This window comes from Pseudopodoces humilis, chromosome 23, assembly GCF_049639895.1.
Source record: "Pseudopodoces humilis isolate 2021_Gansu_Grassland_sample_001 chromosome 23, ASM4963989v1, whole genome shotgun sequence".
In the NCBI taxonomy this organism is placed as follows: Eukaryota; Metazoa; Chordata; class Aves; order Passeriformes; family Paridae; genus Pseudopodoces; species Pseudopodoces humilis.
Genome location: NC_142222.1, coordinates 6,002,968 through 6,023,700, shown reverse-complemented (window position 1 = coordinate 6,023,700; position 20,733 = coordinate 6,002,968). Strand labels below are relative to the sequence as shown.

General features: G+C 50.7%; 2 protein-coding genes across 5 annotated transcripts in view; both read right to left on the bottom strand.

Moving 5' to 3' along the window:
• The window catches only part of POR (cytochrome p450 oxidoreductase), a 28,294-nt gene extending 18,747 nt beyond the window's left edge, over positions 1 to 9,547 (bottom strand). Inside the window, exons 1-2 of one of the 4 annotated variants that reach the window (XM_014254958.2) lie at positions 9,404 to 9,547; positions 7,166 to 7,299 (exon numbers count right to left, since the gene is read on the bottom strand). The gene's annotated coding sequence lies outside the window, so the exon portion shown is untranslated. Of the gene's footprint in view, positions 1 to 2,516; positions 2,709 to 7,165; positions 7,305 to 9,403 lie in introns of those variants that run through there. The other 3 variants (XM_014254959.2, XM_014254960.2, XM_005525837.3) reach the window with 3 other exon arrangements.
• A 3,264-nt stretch (positions 9,548 to 12,811) lies between these two features.
• RHBDD2 (rhomboid domain containing 2) lies at positions 12,812 to 19,531 on the bottom strand. The gene is made up of 4 exons (XM_088066083.1): positions 19,381 to 19,531; positions 17,903 to 18,304; positions 17,397 to 17,547; positions 12,812 to 15,187 (listed from the first exon to the last, which is right to left on the bottom strand). Exons 1-4 carry the CDS (start codon positions 19,523 to 19,525, stop codon positions 14,785 to 14,787), a joined length of 1,101 nt encoding a protein of 366 aa, XP_087922209.1. The 5' UTR covers positions 19,526 to 19,531; the 3' UTR covers positions 12,812 to 14,784.
• Between the last annotated feature and the right edge of the window lie 1,202 nt (positions 19,532 to 20,733).

Sequence of the window (20,733 nt, the reverse complement as noted above, 5' to 3'; positions counted from 1 at the left end):
GCCAAAATTCATCACTGTGCTCGAAGCAGCAGAGCTTCAGCTCCCAGAGCAGAGGGGTCTGGCTTTCTCAAGCCTGCAGAGGTGTCCTGCTCTCCCAAGCAGTGCTGCCTTGGAAAGAGGCATCCCCGAGGAGGCAGCTCCCAGGAATGCTGCCTGGGTGGATGTGGGGGTGGAAGCTGTGCTATCTCCTTGCCTTGACCACGCTGCAGCTCTCCAGGGCTTCAAAGAGGAACCCGGCAGCTGCAGCCAGGCCACCCACCCACTGCCCACAGCCAGGGAGGGGAACATTCCAGGAGGTTCGTGGCTCTGGTGCATGGAGCAGAGCTTGGTTTGATCTCCTTTCTTCATTCACAATCTCCACAGCACAAAGTTTCCACACTGACCTCTAACCCTGGGAGGAAACACAGTCACGGCCTGGTGATGGAACAAGGCACAAGAGCTGCTTTAATTTTTGGTGCTGGGCTCCCTCTGGTCCTGGATATTTGGTTATTCAAGCTTTATATCCCAGCTACAGATTCTTCTTTTTGCTCTCCCTTCACACCCCTACCCTCAGGAAAAAGTTTGCTTAGATATAGCAAGAGAAAGGCAAAGGATGTGAAATTAGGCCTCATTTCTCTTTTTTAAAGGGTTGTCATAACTTGCAAACTATCAAACTTGCTTCACTCAGCACAGGAAGATTATTTCTCAATTTATCTCAGTCTCACCTAGCTGGCTGTAACAATTATTTTCAAGAAGTTCACAGCAACTCATTTTCAAATACATGTCCTTTACTAACTTCCAGTGAAAAGAAACTTGACTCTTTCTTGAAATGTAGCTGTCCTGGGAATCCTGCAGTTCCTGGAAGGGCCTTGGTAGAATCAAACCAGGTTTTTAAAAGGGATAGGAAATTCATGATGCAGAAGTAAAACTTTCCCTGACAACAGTTTCAAGGGTAGTCAGTTTATCCACAGTGTTTATGACATCTTCAATCAAGGTAAGGCAAGATGTCCATATCCCTGGGTTTTTTTTTAATTGTGCCTCTAATTCCTGAACCCCTGTTTGTGCACACAGCAAAGCCATCAGTCTCAGCAAGATGTGAGCATTTCCATCACACAGAAAAGTCACAACATTTTGAAAGATTGCAGTCAAGCAATGCTGTGTTTTAGCACAGCTTCTCAGCCCCTGAATGTGTGAATTTGCTTGATACATGGCAGCTCACAATAATTTAAATCATCAGGGACCTTCTCTGCTCATCTCTGTGCTAGCAAACAGATGTACCTCATCCTCATATTAAATGAAATGTATTCCTCATTCTCATGCACACTTGGGAAAAAAAAAGGACTGGAAGCACTCAGTGCCAGGCATCCTCAAATCCCCCATGATTTCCATACAGACTAAAGGTGCTATAAGGTCACAGAGTTAAAAATACTTAAAAATATATAGAAACATATTATTATGTATTACAACAAACAAGACAGGAATGATGAAGGGAAGTGGTTGGCAGCCTGAAGAGATTTATTCTCCTTCACTGCATCAAGAGATGGTGCATCAATCAGATGCCCTCAAAAGCACCCTGGGACACAGCACCACAATCACAAAACGTGGCTGGGAGGTTTCCCCTTCTGAAAGTCACATTGTAGGATCTCCAAGTGACCAAAAGCCTTGGCTCTGAAGCTAAATTGGCAGCCTGGGCAGGAATTTGTCTCTCTTGAGATTGAAACAGCCTTTTTTTTAATGTAATATCTGTGATGAGTTTCAAGTATCTTCAAGTTGGACTTCCCAGTCCCAGACCAGGACTGCAGCCTGTGACTCTTGCCCCAAAAATGAGTGACCAAGTTCTCTGCTTGACTCTGCCCTGTGCCACCATCAGCACACCCTGACATGCAGTGTCAGCCTCACCGAGAGGGGAAGGAGAAGGAAAACTGCTGAGCAAGCACAGCCTGGGGCTGCTCACTACTCCCACCTCTGATAATCGATCCCCAGCACCAAGGAGCCCCTGATTGCAGCCCAACACACCAGAGAGGGATCCCCACAATCCCCACACACCCTGCAGACACTGCCTGCCCTGCCACAGGAGCTGCACCCCCAGAGCTGCCCCTGAGATATCAAAACACCCAGAGTTCTCCCAGGCATCAGCACCCTTTGGATACCTGCAGATAAGCACAGGAGCTGCAGGTGGAACCTCTGCTCTGCAATATGAGCAGGAAAAGAATCAGCAGTGCCAGAGTGGAAGAGGAATTGCGTGACAAACGTGCAGCACCACCAGTCACCCTCTGCCCCACGCTGGCACCGGTGCCAGGCTCCATTCAAAGGGAGCTCAGCAGGGTGCAGGCAGAGAAGCCTTCCCAGCCCACAGCAAGGTCCAGGCTGTCTCAGCCAAACACCAGCAGGTACAGCAAGCAGTGGTTTGGAGCCAAACCACCCCCTGCAGCAACGAGACCCCCTCGTTTCTCAAAACACCATCATGGTGCCAGCTCGAGCCCTGGAGCACCCATTCCCTCTCCACCAGCCCACCCAACCCATCCAGCAGCACTTACCAAAGGACTGCCTCCCAGATTCTCATAAACAGGAACCCATGCAAGTCTAACAGCAAATAGAACAGCAACACACACTCAAAAAGCTCCTTCAGACCAACCTTCTCCAGTTCAGACTCCCAGTGAAAGCCCTGCACAGCCACACAGGGCAGGGGACAAGGGGGCACTGCTGGTAGAGAGAGCACTCGTGCTCCCTGCAGCCACGTGACAATGACCCTCATGTCCCTGACTCAGCACAGGCATCGTGTTAGGGAGCAGAGAGGAAGTGCAGCTGTCACAATTTCCAGTGTTGGGAACTCTGTGCGGCTGGGGATGTCACCATTGCCACCAGACCCCTCTTTCTGGCCAGGAAGGACCATCCTGAATTCCCAAGGCAGAGCAGGTGTGCCTGACCAGGCTTCCCTTCCCACCTTGTCTGCTCCTTTCTCTTGTGATGACCGTGACACTACACAGATTAGGGGCACGATCAGCCTTGAGAAGAAGCCTTAAAAAAGCACAGTTTTAAATCAGAGACTAATTTTTTCCACCAGCATCACGGCACAGCCCCAAAATTCAACCTCAGAACAGACACATAAACGATAAGCAACCAAGTGAAAACTCCTAATCCTTGTACAGCACTGATCTGCAACCTGAGCTTTAGACACGATGGCAAAACAGGGAGACTGTAAATAGAAATTAAACAACTGAAACATCTGGGAGGAAAAAAGAAAACTACTGGACAGCTCTCTCACAGGTCCACAAAGTTTGTGGAGAGCTCACAGAGATGGAAGCACCAAAAGGAAGTTGCACTGAGACCCCACCACTCCTCACAGCAGCAGCAGTGCAGGAGAAGGAAGAGACTTGCCCACAAACAGGAATGCAGTCTTGTGACCAGCTAAGTGCTTTCTTCTTTCACCCACTAATGACATCAGGCAGGTTACTGATGGCTGTCAGGAAGAGGAGCCCCACAGACACAAGCCCAGGAGGAAGGAGGAGAGGCAGCAGCAGCAGAGAGAGCAGGGCTGTGGTGGAGGTGGCATTCCTGCCCAGGCTCCTGTGCCTGGTCTCCTCTGAAACCCACTGCAGCCAAGACTTCCTGCTTGTTACTGTGTGATACCCCCAGGGCAAAGCCAGATCTTCTCTTATTCCTCCTTGAAACGCAACCAATTAGACTAAGAAAATCTGTTTACATCAGCCTGAGATGAGCTCTTTTTACTTTCCTTTTTAGTAAAAGGAGACCTGGCAGGAAAAGTCAGGCTTTCCAAAACAAAAAAGCAGGAAGCAGGCACTCAGATCCAGGTTATTTAACAACTGCCTTGGATCAGCTTTTTCTTCACAGCTGTGCCACATGGAGATTGCATTTCCCATCAACAAGAGGATGCTGATCTGGCCAGATCAGATCAGACAGGTGGCCCTGTCTGGCCTGGTCTGCACAGGCTCCCTGCTCTAGGTGGGAATCATCACACAGGTGAGCCCCTGGGCTCCTGGGGAAGGAAGGCACAGTGAGAAACCTCACAGCTTTCCTTGCCCCTTCAGCCTCCCTTGGACCACACATCCTGGTGTGAAGGATTGCTACTCCTAGAGCTTCCCTGTCACTTTCTTCCCACATATTTCCCACAGCTTCCCATTAACCAGCTCAATAAAGGAGGGTAGAAAGTAGAAAGGAAGTAGAAGGGTAGAAAGCCTCACACAAAACCAGGGAAGTGTTTCTGCACATTTCCACCAGCTCAGAAATCCCAATCCAAACTGAGGAGGTGGATGCAGCAGCACCTGAAGCAGGGAAAGGAACACAAAAGCTGTTGGTTTTTCTTTTGTGAAACAAAAGTTACTCTCACTGTGAAAAGTCTCTTTTACCCAGACCCTGACACACCGGTTCAGACATCAGCAAAACCTCTATTTTGGTCACAGGACAGACACAGAGTGTGCATCAGTCAGTCTGGATCTTGAAATACTGCATATTTGAGCTTCCACTGTGTCACACTTGCATGATTTCTGGCCCCTGGGTCTTATTCAAGGACAGCAGAGCAGCTGCAAACGCAAGGAAGAGAACAAGAACTGAGGCAGAAAGGAAATCTATGCTATGGGTATGCTCAGGTGGGGCTGTGCAGTGAGCCCAGCACACTGAACCAAAAGATTTAAGGCATTATCCAACACAAAAATTAATTCAAACTTGCCAAGCTGCCTTAAAGCAAGCTAGAATTACTGAACTCACACACTTCCTTTCACCAGATAAAAGCCTGACTCTGAACCTTTAAGCAAAGGGGATCTCCCCAGCTTATGTACTTGGACACCTTCCTTCACAGATTAATGTGAGCCAGCACAGAAAAACAGGAGTTCAGGGTTACAGGATAAACAAAACCTGAGAATGGCAGGTAACTGACCCCCTGTGAACCAACACTGTTCTCCAGCCTCCCCTCCCAGAGAGGGACAAATCCAGAGCACCACGCTTCAGGAATTGCTTGGAAGAGGAACAGGGGGCCAGCACCAGTATTCAGGAGCAGGGACATGGCTGCAAGCATTTTAAACCACTCTATTTATTAACAACTCCATGGGCACCTCTCAGGCAAACAACTGCAAAACCTCAGGAGCAACCCATCCATGCATGGGCTTGGCACAGTTCAGGTCCTGCTGAAGATGTTTTTCTAAGATCAACAGGGAAAATGACATTTTTTCAGCAGCCTCTTCTGTGAGTGGTGTACCCTGTGCTGCCACAGCCACAGCTGGAAATTCCTCTCCTCCCCACAGGCTGTTTGTTCACCCTGTGCCTGAGTTTGGGGAGGGTTGATGTGACAAGCTGTGGTTTTGCTTTCAGCCACCACTGGGAAAGGAGCCCTATGGATAGGGTCAGTAGCCAGAGACTTTGACTTCTTCCACCACAAAAACTTTGAACAGCAAAACCTCCCAGTGCTGGTCCAGAGGTTTTCCTTGAAACCAACAGCTGGAAGAGCACCAGAGGGACAGGGTTAAACAGATCTCGCAAAGTTTTTGGAATTGTCAAGACTTTTGATCAGAACAGTGTGTTTTGGGGATTTATTTACTTATTTCAAGAGAACCAAGCAATGTTTGTAAGGAGCCAGGACGTTTTATATTTATAAGCCCAGTTTCCTCTGAGAATGCAAGAGCTTTTCAGACATTACAAGCCCATCTCTTACATTGCTGTAGGGAATGGAGGTGTTACTGCATGATTCTTGGAACCCCAGCAGCAGAGTTGTCCTGCTCTGGCTGCCCTATCAGGAGGGTGTGCAATCACCCTACAAAACCTCCCTGCCTGCCATGGGTCAGCAATCTGACCTGGACTTCACCTTTTTGAAATGATTTGGGAAGTACAGACCACTTCCCAGCCCGGCCCCCTGCAATCACACACAGCCACAGCAGACCTCAGAACATCAATTCCATACCCAAAACATGACACAGGCCACAAATCATCACACAGCTCAGGGGTCACAGGCTGAAAGGCTGGTCCCAAGGTGCAAAAGCCACAGCTCCCCAACACCCCAGCAAAATTAACACAAAGAGAGGATGCTTGATGCAGGGGTTTTTTGTTCCTTGGTAACAGGAGCTGCTCCTCTCACCTCCAGCAGTTATGCATTGAATCCTGTTACACAACCAGGACTTGCACAATCCTTGCAGGCATTTTATCAACTTGCTCTTCCAAAGCTTGGAGTTAGAGAGGAGATGCAGCAATGACCCGTGAAAGAGAGTCAATTGATGTGTTTCACAAACAACCACGCTTACTTGCCAGCACCAAAAAGCCAGACCTACCAACTCCCCAGGCTGGTTGCTAAACCTTTCCAGCAGACTTCCCATGCACTGCCAGAGACAGATTTTACCAAGGAAAAAATCCAACCCCATGTCTAACTCCAAACCTCACCACCTCCTACTCAACAGCAAGAAAGGAAGGTAAATAAATCAATACCTCCATTCCTTACAAAGAAGTGACTGGAGGCACGGACATGGCTGATTACTAAGCAAAAATACTACAATAATCTGCCACCATGGGTCAAACTCAGCCACTCTTTGGACTTGTGGCCCTCCAGAAGCCACCAGAGACGGCTTCTGGTCTTTCTTGATTCCATGGGTGATAGCAGCATGCAATTAACTCTGAATGATTACTCAGGGATAAACAGCAAGAGATTATGAGCAGCCTGTAATTTTTTGTTCTGACCTATGAAATTTCAAAGCCTATAAAAAAAGCAATCTTGGCAGAGATGCACCTGTCAATGCAGGGCTAGTGACTCACTCTCTACAATAATGTGTACAAAGTAATCTCATCACTGGGATCAAATGATCACATTGGGAAAGCAAATTATGCAAGTTCTACGAATTGTGTTTTTAGAGGCAGGAGAGTTGATGTCAGGAAACAGAACAAAGTTCAGTGGCCACAGAGGTAACTGCAGGTGGTTTTCTTTATACCAGGGGAGATGGCAAGAGCACAGACCTGAGCAGGGAAGCTTTTCCCCAGTCCTTCAGAACTGAGCAAACACAAACTTTGCCGTATCACAACAGCAAAGGAGATAGAAAAGACCAAACAGGATTTCAGTCAGTTTCACACTTTGCTTTTGCTGCAGGTAAAGAAACCATCACTCCCAGCACCCACTGCCAGCCACCCTCCCCAAACCCAACTGCACCCAGAGATGCTCCACAACCTGTGACACCCAAAAGAAAGGGGTTACCTTGCACTTATGGGTCTGCAAACAAGAGCTGGTGGGTGCTGTGAGCTCCAGCACGGAGGGTGGTGAGCAGCAGGGAAAGTCTCCCTTGAGACAGCTCAAAGTTTTGGTTGTACGGCCCTGTTGAGCTCCTCCAGCTGCTCTGCAAGAAACAAAATAGAAGTTGCAGAAGGCACTTGGCTGTCCAGGAGGCACAAACCCAGAAATTACTGACTGAACAGGAGGCAACTGCAAAGTGATGACAAGCAAGAGGTTCTTCTCTGACACAATTAGAGCAGGACTAATTAACAGAGGGTTAAGCCAGATTTGTGACACTACGCCCTCCTTCCTGCCCACTCTTCACCTCACTCTCCAAGACTTTCACACACTGGAAGATTAAAAGAAAGCACTCAATTGGTGTTTCTTCCCATAGCTGTGTCCTCCCTGCTCCATGTTTTGCAAATACAGTTCTCGTGCACCCTCACATCCACGTGCAAAACTAAGACACACTCCACACCCTGCTTCAGTGCTGTCAACCAGCCCAAGAAGAACCTGTACTGAGACAATGCTGGGTTTTCCAGGAAGGGTCTGGCTCAGCAGCCCTCCCAGACAAAACACCAATTTCCTCATTTGCAGCAGATTAATCAGAGAGCTGCTTTGTGCATGTGTGCAACAGCTCCTTGGGATTTCTCAAAGAATTACAGAAATATTGGAAGAAAGCCCATTCTCTCCTATCTAGCAAAAGGGATGTGTGCATCACTGCACCCCACTAAACAAAAAAAATTATGAAACCCCACAGCTCCTCAAGACAGCCCACACAAAGTCTAGAGTTCTGTTATGGAGGGGATGTCCCCACCAACGCTATCACTGGTTCACTTCCACAACTCGGAAACAGAGACCTGACTCCTTCTTCCCTGCACTTTTCCAGCTTCTCAGCCGGATATATGTTTCTACTTTTTAAAAAGAGCTGTAAAAGCACAAACCCATTTCACTTTTCCAGACTCACATCAGAGAGCCTCAGTGATCCGTCTTCTCTGTACACATTCCACTAAGCATTCCCATTTCCTTTCACACTCCAAAAGGTTTAAGCACTGGCACAACAAAGCACACTCCAAGCTGTACCAGCAGTGCTTACTCCTGCAACTAAGACAACTCCCCAAGAACCAATTCCACGCTGATGACTAATTCCCAACACCATCATCCAAGCACCTTCACCCCCTCCAGCCTCAATATTCCCAAAACCAGCAGGGGGTTGCCATTATTTCCTTTGACAAGCACACTCCCTAGGTGAGTAGTTTCACTCTTCGAAGAAACTCCAACAGGAGCAAACAACCTTCCCACACCCCAGCAATTTATAAAGTGAAATAGATGGAGCAACAGCGAAACAGCCCAGCCTGCAGCGAAGGTGCCAATTAAATGCTGGGAATAACTTTCTGCAGGGAAATGCCGAAAATTAAGCTTGTTAAAGGCTTTTAACCAGCAACAGCCTGGGATGGGCTAAGTCTGGGCAACCCTTCAAGCAAGGCAGGGCAGGCATCACCCTGCTCCCAGGGGGGCTGGTCAGTCCCCCACCCCACAGCTCTGGGGTGACAGGCGTGATAAGTGTACCCCCAAATAACAGGGGGGCACTCATGCCAGCCCCCATACATTGGTCACAGCCCCCCCCCAGAAACAGGGTGCCCAGCAACACCAGACATTTACAAAAAAGACAGGCTCTGATCATCCCAATTCCTACCAGATAACAGGGGACCAGTCACATCTCCAGATAACAGGGAGCTTTGGTCATCCCAAATAACATCCCCCCAAATAACAGGGGGACATTCACAGCACACTCCCCAGGTAACAGGGGTCATCCCAGTCCTCCCGACCCCTCCAATTAGAAGGATCTCGAAACATCTCAGTAACCCCCAGTAACAGGATGCCCATCCACCCCAGACCTCCCGGTGAACAAGGGTTTCTGGTCATCTCCGTCCCCCCCACCCCAAAAAGAGTTCCATTCACATCGACCTCCCCGCCAGTACCAGCGCGGCCACTCACAGCAGCACCCCCACACAGGGCACCCCAGTCATCCCAGTAACAGGCAGCCAGTCACACCACTCCCCCCAGTATAACAAGAGCCCCCATCCAATGCCAACCCCACCAGGACATGCCGGACCGTCCCTCCCCAGCACAGAGGACCTCAATGGCGGAGCTCAGCCCCCCTCAGCCCTAGAGGACCCCCGCTCCCCTTCAGCCACATGTCCCCCGGGTCCCCGCACCCACCGCCGGCCCGGCCCGTCTGGAGCTGGCGGCTGCCGCGGCCCCGGCGCGGCCGGCACGTACAGCGGACCGCACCACCCGGGCACACGCGCGGGGAGCACGCTCCGCCCTCGCCGCCCGCCAATAGGCGGCGAGCGCGCCTGCTTGTGGAGATTCCCCCCTCTGCGGTGGCGGATGGTACAGCCCCAGGACGGGGGTCTTAAAGGGACAGGAGCGGCAGGAGGGGCCGGGGTAAAGTGGGGGTCAGGGGCCGGGCAGAATTGGGGCGTGGGGTGGTCAAGGGTGGGGTCAAGGTGCAGAACAACAGGGTCCAGAGGTCACAGTGGGTGCAAGCAGGGGGTCAGTGTGGAGGGCAGGCTTGGGGTCAACATTGTAGTTCGGGGGTGAGTATGGGGGCGCGCGTTGGGGTCATGGTGGAGTCAGAGTTGGGGTGGCAGTGGGAGCAGGGCTTGGGTCACTGTGGAGTCACGTTTGGGGTCATGGGCTGGGGTCAATGGGCTGGGGTCACTTTCGGACGCTGTGAGCTGAGCCAGGACCCGCAGACCCAGGACCCCGTCTGTTGCCACTCCTGGGTGCACATGGTGCTGCTGTGGGGCTCCCAGCTCCCCCAAGGTCACTGCCCAGACCAGGGTCAAGGGGACCCCATGGTGGAGGCTGGCACCCAGTCACCTCCACCCTCTGTGGGAGCCAGGGGTCTGCTCCACCGGGGCAAGCACACGCTCCTGATTTAACCACAGCCCAGATGGTTGGGGTGTTTTGGGGTGGTCTTCCTCTCTCTACCGCAGCGGGAAGTTGCACAAGCAGCTCTGGAAGCATCCCCAGCAGTCCCAGTGGGAGATTTTGCAACCCAAACCTCCAGAGCCCGGGTCCCACAGGGACCGCTGCTCTCCTCTCTGTTGGTTGATTTTTTTGGGGGGTGAAGCTGGGTTACACCTCCGCTGTTTCCAGCTTGGCCAAAGCCAGAGGCACAGCTTGCCCTGACCCCACTGAGCAGCCCCACGGCTCTGTGGGGTCACCCTGGGCTGGGTCCCCTCCCTTTGCCTGCTGGGCACTGGCACATCCAAAGTCACCATCATGACGCTGTCGCTGTGTTGACGCTCCCTCCAGAGTCAATAAAAGACGCGGGGAAGGTCCAAAGTTCGAGCTGGGCCTGGCAGGCACCAGAGGGGCCAGAAGAGGTGTGAGGAGGGGGCACAGACCTGAAGAACACCAGGGCTGCAGGGCCAACCTGTTTTCTGCATTTGAGCAAAGGGTTGAGGGGTGTGAGGTCATCTGGGTACTGGTGCCACTCACATCATTTTGGGATTGACCCCCATGGAAGCTCCCTGGTCTGTGACCATACACAGTGGGGTGAATGGGCATGGGTAAAAAAGATCCCAGCGGCCCTGTGGGGATGGCAGGACAGAGCAGGTCCATGGCTGGGGTCATCCCATCAGGTGACCAGACTGGCACAGCTTGTCCCATTCTGTCCCCACAGGGAAGGGGCTGGGGTCTCATCACACCCAGCCCAAACCCCCCAGGGGGAAGCAGCAGAGTCCTGCAGCCCACAGAGACCTGTTTGGTCAGTACTCTGTGTCTCTCCCTACATCTCCCACCTCTCCAGCTCTCCTCTGTTCCCAGCACAGTTTGAAGCTGAACTTTTGGCCACAGAATTCTCACAGTGCCAGCAGACAACACGGGACAGCCATGGAGGTGGCATTTGGCAGTGTCCTGGCCCTGGCACAGGGAACCTGGCCCCCAGTCAAGATGTCTGCATGGGTGTGCTTGGCCAAAAATTAATGACAGGAAAGCAAAGAAACACAGACCTGTTTTCATTTCAGCATCAATGTCTCCTGCCAGGCCTCAGCATTTTGTGGGTCCTCTCTCACTCCTGGATGGGGCAGCAATGTAGGTCCAAGTCAGTTCTGTTTTCCTTGTGTATCCCTGACTCCTTTTCCCTTGCACCATGGTGGGAGTTGAAAAGCAGAGGGGATGGACTTCCAGAGCATCCTTCGCATGGCAGGACCACTACTCCAAGGACAGGGAACAGCTGGCTCTGCTCCCAGCACTTGTCCCTGACTGTTCCTCTGCAGCGAACCTCTGAGGACATGGGGGCAACCCAAGGGGCTTTCTGGACTCTCTGTACAGCCTATGGACAGACACAATCCTGGCATGGAATGAAGTGACAGTTTTAGTGGGAATGAGCCAGAGGCACAGAATAACAAACCTCTAAGGACAGCACGTTCCCAGGGGCAGCCACCCCAGGGGCAGCCATCCCAAGCTGAACTGGGAGGTTATTGATTTTTTTTTTTTTAATATTTCTTCCCTGCTTTAGGAACTTCAATTCTCTGTCTCCCCGCTAAGGAAATGAGCGGGTACTGCAACGTGTGATGAGTAACATTACTGTGAGCTTGGTTAGGCAGATGCCAAAGCCCAGTGAGCTGATGACTTTTACCTTCCTCTCTTCCAAATTTAAATCCTCTTCTCAGCCTTAGGCATGTTTGTAAATGTCTCATCCCAACCTGTTTCCTCCCTCTCAGCAAATTCACTTCCCTGGGTGATGAGTTGTTCTGAATTCACCCCCAGCCCTGAGGAACTGGGATTTGCTGGACTCCACTGTCCAAGAGCGTTTCACTGTAGAATGAATGAATGCCCTCAGAAAAGCAGGGAACAGAAATCTCCACAAACATCCATCTGAAGGGCACTGAAGACAGGTCCAACACATTGCATGTGACCAGTAGGTGCAGCTGGACTTGCTGTAGAAGTCAGAGAGACCAAGTGATCTGCCACGGTCACCGAGAAGTTCCCAAAAGATCTGGGAGCAGAAAGATCAAATCCAAGCTGTGGTTTTGGGCTCATGCAGCATGTCCTGTCCTCAGGGCTCACCTGGAGGGCTGTGGAAGTTGGCTTGTCCCAGCATGGAAAGGTTTGTGGCTGGTACCTGCTCCTTCCCTCCTGGAGGGAGATGTGCACAGCTGGGACCGGGGCTGTTCCCACTGCCGGCAGTGACACTGCGGTGACTCTTACAGCGCTTCCTCTACCGCTATAAAGCCAGGAAACTACTCCCTGGAAACACGCCATCCCTCTGACAGCTCTGCGGGGAGAGCGAATCTCTCTCCAGATCGACTGATAAGAGTTGGACAGGAAAAACAACCGTGTTCCAGCGTTTTCCAGCGTGCAGTACCGCTTGTCCCCAGTGCTCGTCCTCAGTGCGCATCCAAGGCCACCAGCCTGACACGCAGCTGCACCCATCCCATCCCCAGCACACCGCACAGCTCCCATCCCACTGATCCTGCCCCAGGGATCCCATCCCACTGATCCTGCCCCAGGGATCCCATCCCACTGACCCCACACCACAGATCCCATCCCACCCATCCCCAGGAGGGGCACGCTCCAGCTCCCCACTTATAAACAAACCCAGAGACAAATCAGTCCGTCCTTCAGATTCTATTTCAAGTTCACAGTTTGGAGATACATGTTTGTGATTGCTATTGATCCTCATCACCCTTCTGGAAAAAATCAGTGGTAAAATTCCTACATTTACAGGCAAGGATTTCACAAGGACGAAAATCAAGGCACTTACAGGAGTGGAGTATCAACATTTCAATGTTATCTCTAGCATTTCTTTCCTGGTATTAAAAACATGCTTTTAAATTCCAAACAAGCTCCTTATCCTGCTCTCGCTCCACACTAAAAATATAACAATGCAATTGCTGGCAGCAGGAAAAACAGGACCATGAAATCAAGTCCATTTGTGATCCCACAAAGGAGTGCAATAATCAGATGTGAGACAGAGCTGTCCCCCAACTCTAAGTTGGTTCCCAAGTGGCTGCATCCTCCTGCTGAAAGCCCTGCCCAAGGTGCTCACCTTTGCAAGAAGAGTTTCCTACTCATGTCTTACTTATCTCAGGTACAAGTTCTCAGCACTGACTTCGGTCTCCTCCAAAAGGAAGGCCCTGCGTCCCACAGGGGATCGTGGCAGTCATTCCTGAGACTGCTGGAGAAGTAAAGCAGCTGGATGACAACATGGGGCTTCTTCAGACCCTGATGATGGAAAAATGAAAGAGGCACGGACATGCTTTGGAATGTGCAGCTGCCAGAGCTGTCTCTGGCCAGGCTCACTGAGAGCAGGGAGGAGCCCCAAGGCTGCTGAGTTTCTGGGGATGGGTGAAGCACTGCAAGAACATCTCCAAGAGCAAGAATGGCACTTTGTGCTTCATGGAGCACTTTTTTTATGGAGCACAGCAAAACTCCAAGTAGAGTCAAGGGCCGTTGTTGAGATCCTGGCTGATTTACAGACACAGAGACAGCAGATTCCTCCTGGGCACTGTAGTCACAGCTGGGAATAAAGCTCAAACCCCAGCAACTGGACCAATCTCCTTCATTACAGCCTCAGGCACCAAACAGTGCATCCTATTGCAAATCCCTGGCTGAAAACTCCCCTCTCCCACACACCTGCCCACCAGCTCTGAAAAAAACAGAGAGAGATTGTGATAATATTGGTGGGTGAGATTTCTAAAGCTGAGCAGTGTGAACACCCCCAACAGCACTGCTACATTCCACTTAATTCTTCTAGCCCATGGTTAAGGTCCCTCCCAGCTCCCTGGATTTATAAACATTTGCTCCACAAAGGGCCAAAATCCCTTACTGAAAAGTCTCTCACTACTTCACAGGCATTTGAGGTTGCCTTATCAAATGCTGGTGATACAGGCTGAGCTGCTGCAGTGCTCTCAGAAATTAAGTCAGTTCATTGATGCAGGCACAGGACCTTCAGCATTTCAGAGCTGTGTTCTGGGGCAGAAGGTATTCTGTATTCTATCCTCTTTCCCCAGGTTGGTGTTACAAGCCCCCTTCAAGGCACTCTCTTAGTGGACAAGTCAAGAGTAGAACAGATCAGTGTAACACCATCTGTCCTCCTCCATCTAATTTTAAGTCACAAACTAAGGCTCCTATGATTCCCACTCCTTTTGGGTTCTAGCTACATGACACCTGTAAAAAATACAGGAATGTAAATGGGAAGTGCTTATTGCTGTAGTTTAGTTAAACCCCAGATCTGCTCAGTGAGGGTCCTACCTTGGCCTGAAGAGCTGGTGCACTGGAACTCCAGTGGACTTGTGGGAAAAGGCAGCTGCTAAATGCAGCAAAGAAGAAAGATTTTAAAAGTATGAGAAGTTCACATAGGTGATAGAGTTCCTATCCTCCAGCCACATCAAAAAGTAAAAAATATTATAAAGGAAATATAATTCAAGTAGACTGTGCCAGGAAGCAGAGGAATGGCCTTCACTGGAGCTCCCAACCCATTCCAACACTCACCCCAGACACAGCAAAGATGCCAGAAATGCACTGCTGTACGAGCCTCACACAGCAGTCCTGCCCCTGTGTGAGTCCTGCTGCTCTCTGGAGGATCAGTACACCTGGACTCTGGTAAATTCAGCTGAAACAGGGGCCACTGGGGCTGCTGGATACCCTGGTGCTTGCTGAACACCAGCCAGAAGGTCTGTGGCTGCAGGTGGCTGTGGCTGAGCTGGACACATGTGCTGTGGGACAGAGAATTTGCCCAGCTGGCAGCACTGTCCCAGCGAGGCTCCGGCACGGGCCTGCCCAGGACACTCTCCAAAGGCACCTGTGGCTTGGCAGAGGGAAGAACTGAGGCTGTGTCCTGCAGCACGGCCCTGCTGAGGTCCCTGGTGTCCCAGAGCGTGGCTGTGATGAAAACCTTGGCTCTGAGCACTGGAGTGAGCAGGAAGAGCCAGAGGCGAAGGGCAGTGGTAGCTCTGGGTGGGGTAAGTGCCAGGCACAGGCTTAATCCTGGGCAGGAAGAAAACAGAAGGTTACACTGTGCTCAGAACTGACATTGCCTAATTAGTACTGGAAGTCCCCTGGGGACAGATTTCCTCCTGACCAGAGCTCAGAGAGGTCACTGCAATCCATCAGAAGGATTCACTACAACAGAAGCTCTTATTATAAGCAGCACTTGAGTAAAAAATGGGTTTAGTGGCCTCCCAGGACAGCTGTTCCCACTCCCAACCCACTCTGACTCCACACCCACTGAACAGAGCGTGGCTCTTGGCCCCAGACTCTTTGTGCAAGGCATACACAAAGCCAAGCTGCAGCATGCTTTGAGATCCCTGTGCACATCCTCCCTGCCCTGTGAGTGACACATCTGCCAAGTCATTAATCAGGAGAAGTTACAGCTGCCAACTGTTGTTTATCAAGAAAACACAAAGGCCTTTGGTGCAAGTAAGAGCCCAGAGTATAGAGGGGAAAAAAAAAAAAAGGAAGGAGGAGAGAGTTAGAAATAAAAGAGAGTTAGAAATAAAAGAGAGTTAGAAATAAAATTAATCATTCAGAAGTAAGGGCTAGGAAGTGTTTGCCAGCAGAAGGCATGACTCATCCTGCCAAAACCTATCAGGAGAGAGGCAATCTGCCTGGAAGCCTCAGCCTCTGGGACTTCAAGAGTGCTGCTCAGCCCACACACAACATGAGGATGAGAGCTGAGAATCCAGGCAATATTCATGAAGCTGTGAGTGCCAAGTTCCCAGCAAGAAGAAGAGACTGGCTCGTGCTGGGGTTTTCAGGCTTGGAGATTTCTTTTTTAATTATTTGAAGCGTGGGTTTGTGTTTGGATTTTTTTATTTGTGGACACAAACATGATGCCAAGGCCTGGACTTCAAAGAAATGTCTCCTGTCTCGCAGCGATTTAATGCCTGAATCTTATGAAAATTTAAAATGAAAACAAATCCCAAACTGTTAAGAGCTCTTGCTTGGAAATAAGTATCAAAACAATAAAAATTAAACTCCAGAAACACTTACAGAAGTTGTATCTATGACACAGACATGCAAATTCAGCTGCAGCAATGGAAGCATCCTAGAAACACCTTCCCACACCCTGCTTGATAGTCAAATGTTCATCTAAATACCTTTGTGTCACAACAGTCTGTGTCACCTCACCAAAGGAGGCAGGTTTAGACACTGAGGTGCTGTGCACAGCAGGATGGGACTGGTGCTGACACAGGCTCAGCACAGAGCCAGGCTCCCTCTCCTCCCAAAAGCTGCACTTGCACAGCAGGGAGAGAGGGAAAACACAAATTCTGGTCTGTCTGGCCTCCCCTGCAAGCACTCACACATTTTGTGTGTCCTGATGGACCTGGGGAACCCTCCTGCTCCAGGCAAAGGTTGCTTTTATGGTTTCCCATGGGTGAGGGTAGTGCAAACACCTGGGAATGCTTCCACTTCAAATAAAACTTTACAGCGAGCTGATGGCTTAAACAATACATAGAATTTAACCCTGAATAGAAAACTATTTTTCCTCTGTCAAACTGAAAGGACATCTTAGAGTAAGTAAATATTTGACCCACATTTTCAAGCTTTTTAGAGTACAAGTGAATTCTTGTCATTTGTGTTAAACTTAAAACCTTTTCTGCAAGTCAGCTGTGGGCCCCAAAGTTTCTTTTCTGTAAAGCAACATTGCCTTGACACTGAAAACCTGCTAAAAGATAGCAGTGGTTGAAAAAGGTTGAAAGAGACCAAAAGGTCTGTACGGAACTTTCTAAGTGCCATCCTTAATTTATAGTGCTCTAGTCCTTAGGTAGGTTTGGACACACCTCACTTCACAGCATTCCTGGCAGGAGAGGTGGGGCAAATAAAGATAAGGATCATGCCCCAGGGAGCCACATAGCCAGGAATAACTGCCTAATGCTGGGGCAGAGTGACACAACTTAGCTTTCCTGTCAGAGCTGCAATATTCCCATGTGTACACACATTCCTGTGTGTACACGCTGCCCTTGCAGCCAAGGAGAGGTCTTTAACCTCCATTCAGCTTTCACTAAAGGCCTGGTTGAGTTAATGTGTGGTAATTCATTAGTCACCACTGTAACATCAATGGGTGACTTTGCTCGCCATGACACCCACGATGTGGACAGGAGAGGCACAATACAGCTTTTAGAGACTATTGAAGGGCTCTACTCACACCTCAAAATTCCCCTACGAGATGTTTCACAGGAACTCCTGTACTTACATGCTGTTTTCAGAAGCTCTTCTCTCTGCTAAGGACCCAGGGATGTATTTCAGCCCTGGAATCCTCTTCAGCAGAGTGAAAGGGAACACATGGTCCAGCTTAGTGCCCACTGACTCTGGAAAATCCAAGCAGAAACAGTAGCCAAGACCATCTGAAGCCAGGAGCTTGTTAAGGAGAGCTGAGGATAAAACACACTCATTTCTGACACAGCCACACAGTGTCCCCCTGTCCACAAACAGCATTCTCTGGAGAATTCTTCCACTCCTACCACCTTCAGAGACCATCACCCTCCTCAGCTCCCTGTTCTCTGCATGCACTGAGAAGGGGCAGTGTGGGGTGAAACACAAAGGCAGAATGGGATGGGATGAGCATGAGCAAAGCCAGTGAAGGTTTAGTGCAGAGTGAGAGTCCAGGAAAAGCCAGTGCACCTCAGCAATGAGAACCACAGCATTCCCTTCCCACCACGATCCTTCTCTGGCTCAGGGCTTCCCACTCAGAAAGGATACAGACTTTTCCAACCAGAAGCCCACAGAAGTTCCCCAAGAGGGAAGACTGAGGGACAAACCACGCTATGCAGAGCCCAAGCCACGGCACCAGCACCACAGGAACTCTGCACCCAAAAAGCAGAGTCCTCTTCATGCGTGAGCGGGTGGTAGAAACCCCCAGCGTGGCAAAAGCCACTGGCATGAAGCCTTTGGCATCTCCCACTTCCAGCAGCCTGGAGACAAGGGGCTCAAGGAAGAGGTACAGGAGGGCAGAGAGCACGGAGAAAGCGGCAGTGAGGATGCAGTGCTTCACTGTGCCCACGTTCTTCTCAAAGCTGCCAGCAAAGTACCAGATGATAACAGCACCACAGGCCAGGGAGATCAGGTCTTCGTAGATGAAGATGTAGGTGATCAACCTGTGAACTGAGCACAGCAGCACCTCAGACAGGTACAGACAGCACTGGGGTTGCTATAAAACAATTACATGCTTGAGCAGAGGGAGAGTGAGCCCACAGGATTAATTAATAGCTTTCATTTCCATCCTGATGTAGAAGAGAAGGAACTTGAGGCCTTTAAAACCAGGCGTAAATAACCAGGGAGTGGAAACAAGTGCTATCTTGGGTGTCACAAACATATGGGCTGGCTCTCGCTGCTTCCTGGGAAGCTGCCTGGAAAAAAGCAACAGCAGCTGTAGTAAATTTCAATCTCATTAAAACAGAAGGCAAGAGACGTAAAAATAACTGTTACAGTACTGACGATTTTGGCAAAAAAGATAAACACTTCTTAAATTGCTGGAAGGCCGATTTTCACCACCAAAAATGTCTGGAGGTTATCACACCTCAGGAGTGTTTCTAGGCTCTCTGTTTAGGTGTTCTCCTAGGCACACAGCAAGGACTGAGAGACTTCTCCACCTCCCTCCCATCAACTTCAGTTCCACGGCCAGAAAAACACCACTGAGAAACAAAACAACGCGGTGCAACCCCTGGAGACGTGAGGAGATGGTGGAATCCACCCATCAGCTCAGAGCCCTGGACTGATAAAGGAAATCCCTGCACGGGGGTAAGCTGGAACACGGGAATTAAAAGCGCGATAAAAATTATTCTGGGAATACCACAGGGACTGAGAAACACAAATCCCTCAAGATCCTGGCAGTGTTATCCACTGGGCTTACTGTCAAAGGCCGGAGATGAGGGTGCGGGGGCAGCCTGATGTCGAGGGACTGAAATGGGTGCCCAGCAGGCTCGGTGCGGCTCAGGGGAAGCGCATGGAAAGCGGGAAGAGAAGGGGAACGGAGAGCAGGAGCGGCGGATTGGGAGACAGGCTTGAGGAAATGCACCGAAATGGGGGCTGGGGGAGGTACCACGGGGTCCAGGGCAGGACAAGGAGAAGGCCGAAGAGAGAGGACACAAAGGCTCCGCTGGGATTCGGGGAAGGCGCGGAATGGTGTGGGCAGAGGGACCAAGGAGGCAGCGGCTGCGCTCGCCGGCGGCCCTGCTCACCTTCCCCATGGTGCAGAGCTGCGGGGCGCAGCGCGGCGGCGGAGCGGGAGGCGGGGACACCCCGCAGCAGCCCGGGCGCGGAGGCACCGACCGACAGCAGCACCGTGAGGGCGGCGGCGGCCGGCGGGGCTGAGGGCGCCGCCATTGCTGCCCCGCGCGCCCGGTGCTTCCGGCCGCCGCCGGAAGGCCTGACCGTTACCACGGCAACAGGAGGCGCTGTGGGGTCGTTACCATGGAGACAAGGGGTTTTCTCTCCTTCCCCTCTTTTTCGAATTTTTATTTAATTATTGTTATCTTTTCCCTGTTCAGATGGGGGAAATATCGCAGCGAGAAGTGTGAGGTCTCGCTGGGAGCCCGCCCAGGGCTGGGTTATAGCCTGGTGTTCTCACACGAGGCCGCCCCAGGGTGTGGGAGGCCCATCTAGAGCCACCACTCCCCCCAGCCGCGGGCGTCTGGCTGCTGGAAATCAGCAAATCAGTCAGGCTGGAAAAGATCTCTGGGGTCATCGAGTCCAACCAGTGACCGATGAACACCACCATGTCAACTAGACCAGAGCACTCTGTGCCACGTTCAGTGTTTCTATAAACACCTCCAGGGATAGGGACTCCACCACCGCCCTGGACAGCCCCTTCCAATGTCTAATCACCCTTTCTATGAAGGAACTCCTCCTCATGTTCAGCCTGAACCTGCCGTGATGCAGCTTAAGACTACGTCCTCTCACCTGTCCCTTGGAGCAGAGCCCAACCCCTAATTGGCTACAACCTCCTGTAAGATAATTGTAGAGTACAAGAAGGTCCCCTCTGAGCCTCCTCCTCTCCAGGCTGAGCCCTGTCAGCTCCATCAGCCACTCCAGACCTTTCCCTAGCTCTGTTCCCATCTCTGGACATGTTCCAGCCCCTCAACGTCCTTCCTGAATTGAGGGTCCCAGAACTGGACATTTGAAGGCTGAATGTTTCCCTTCAGGTGTGATGGGTGGAGGTGGAGAGGAGCATCCACACCACAGCTACTCCTGCCGTGTTTCTGTCAAAACCTGTGTGAGGTTTGTATTACATGCACTGTCTGCCTTCAATTCTCCAGAATATTGGCTTAATCATTTGGCCAGTTCTAGTCAGGAGAGTCTCCTCAAGGAGAAGAATTGGCAGATCAAAAATGAAGATACCAAACTTCTTGCAGATCTTGTGGACATAAGGAGTTGATGAACTAGGTAGAACTTAATCTGGTTCCTTCAGGGTAAAGCTTCCCTGCGATCATTACCATTGGCTAGCTTTATACACGCAGGACTAATCACAATTGCACCTGTTCTTGAGCTTGTAGTTGGGGATGGAGCTGTGGATATTGTAGTAGGAAAAGAGT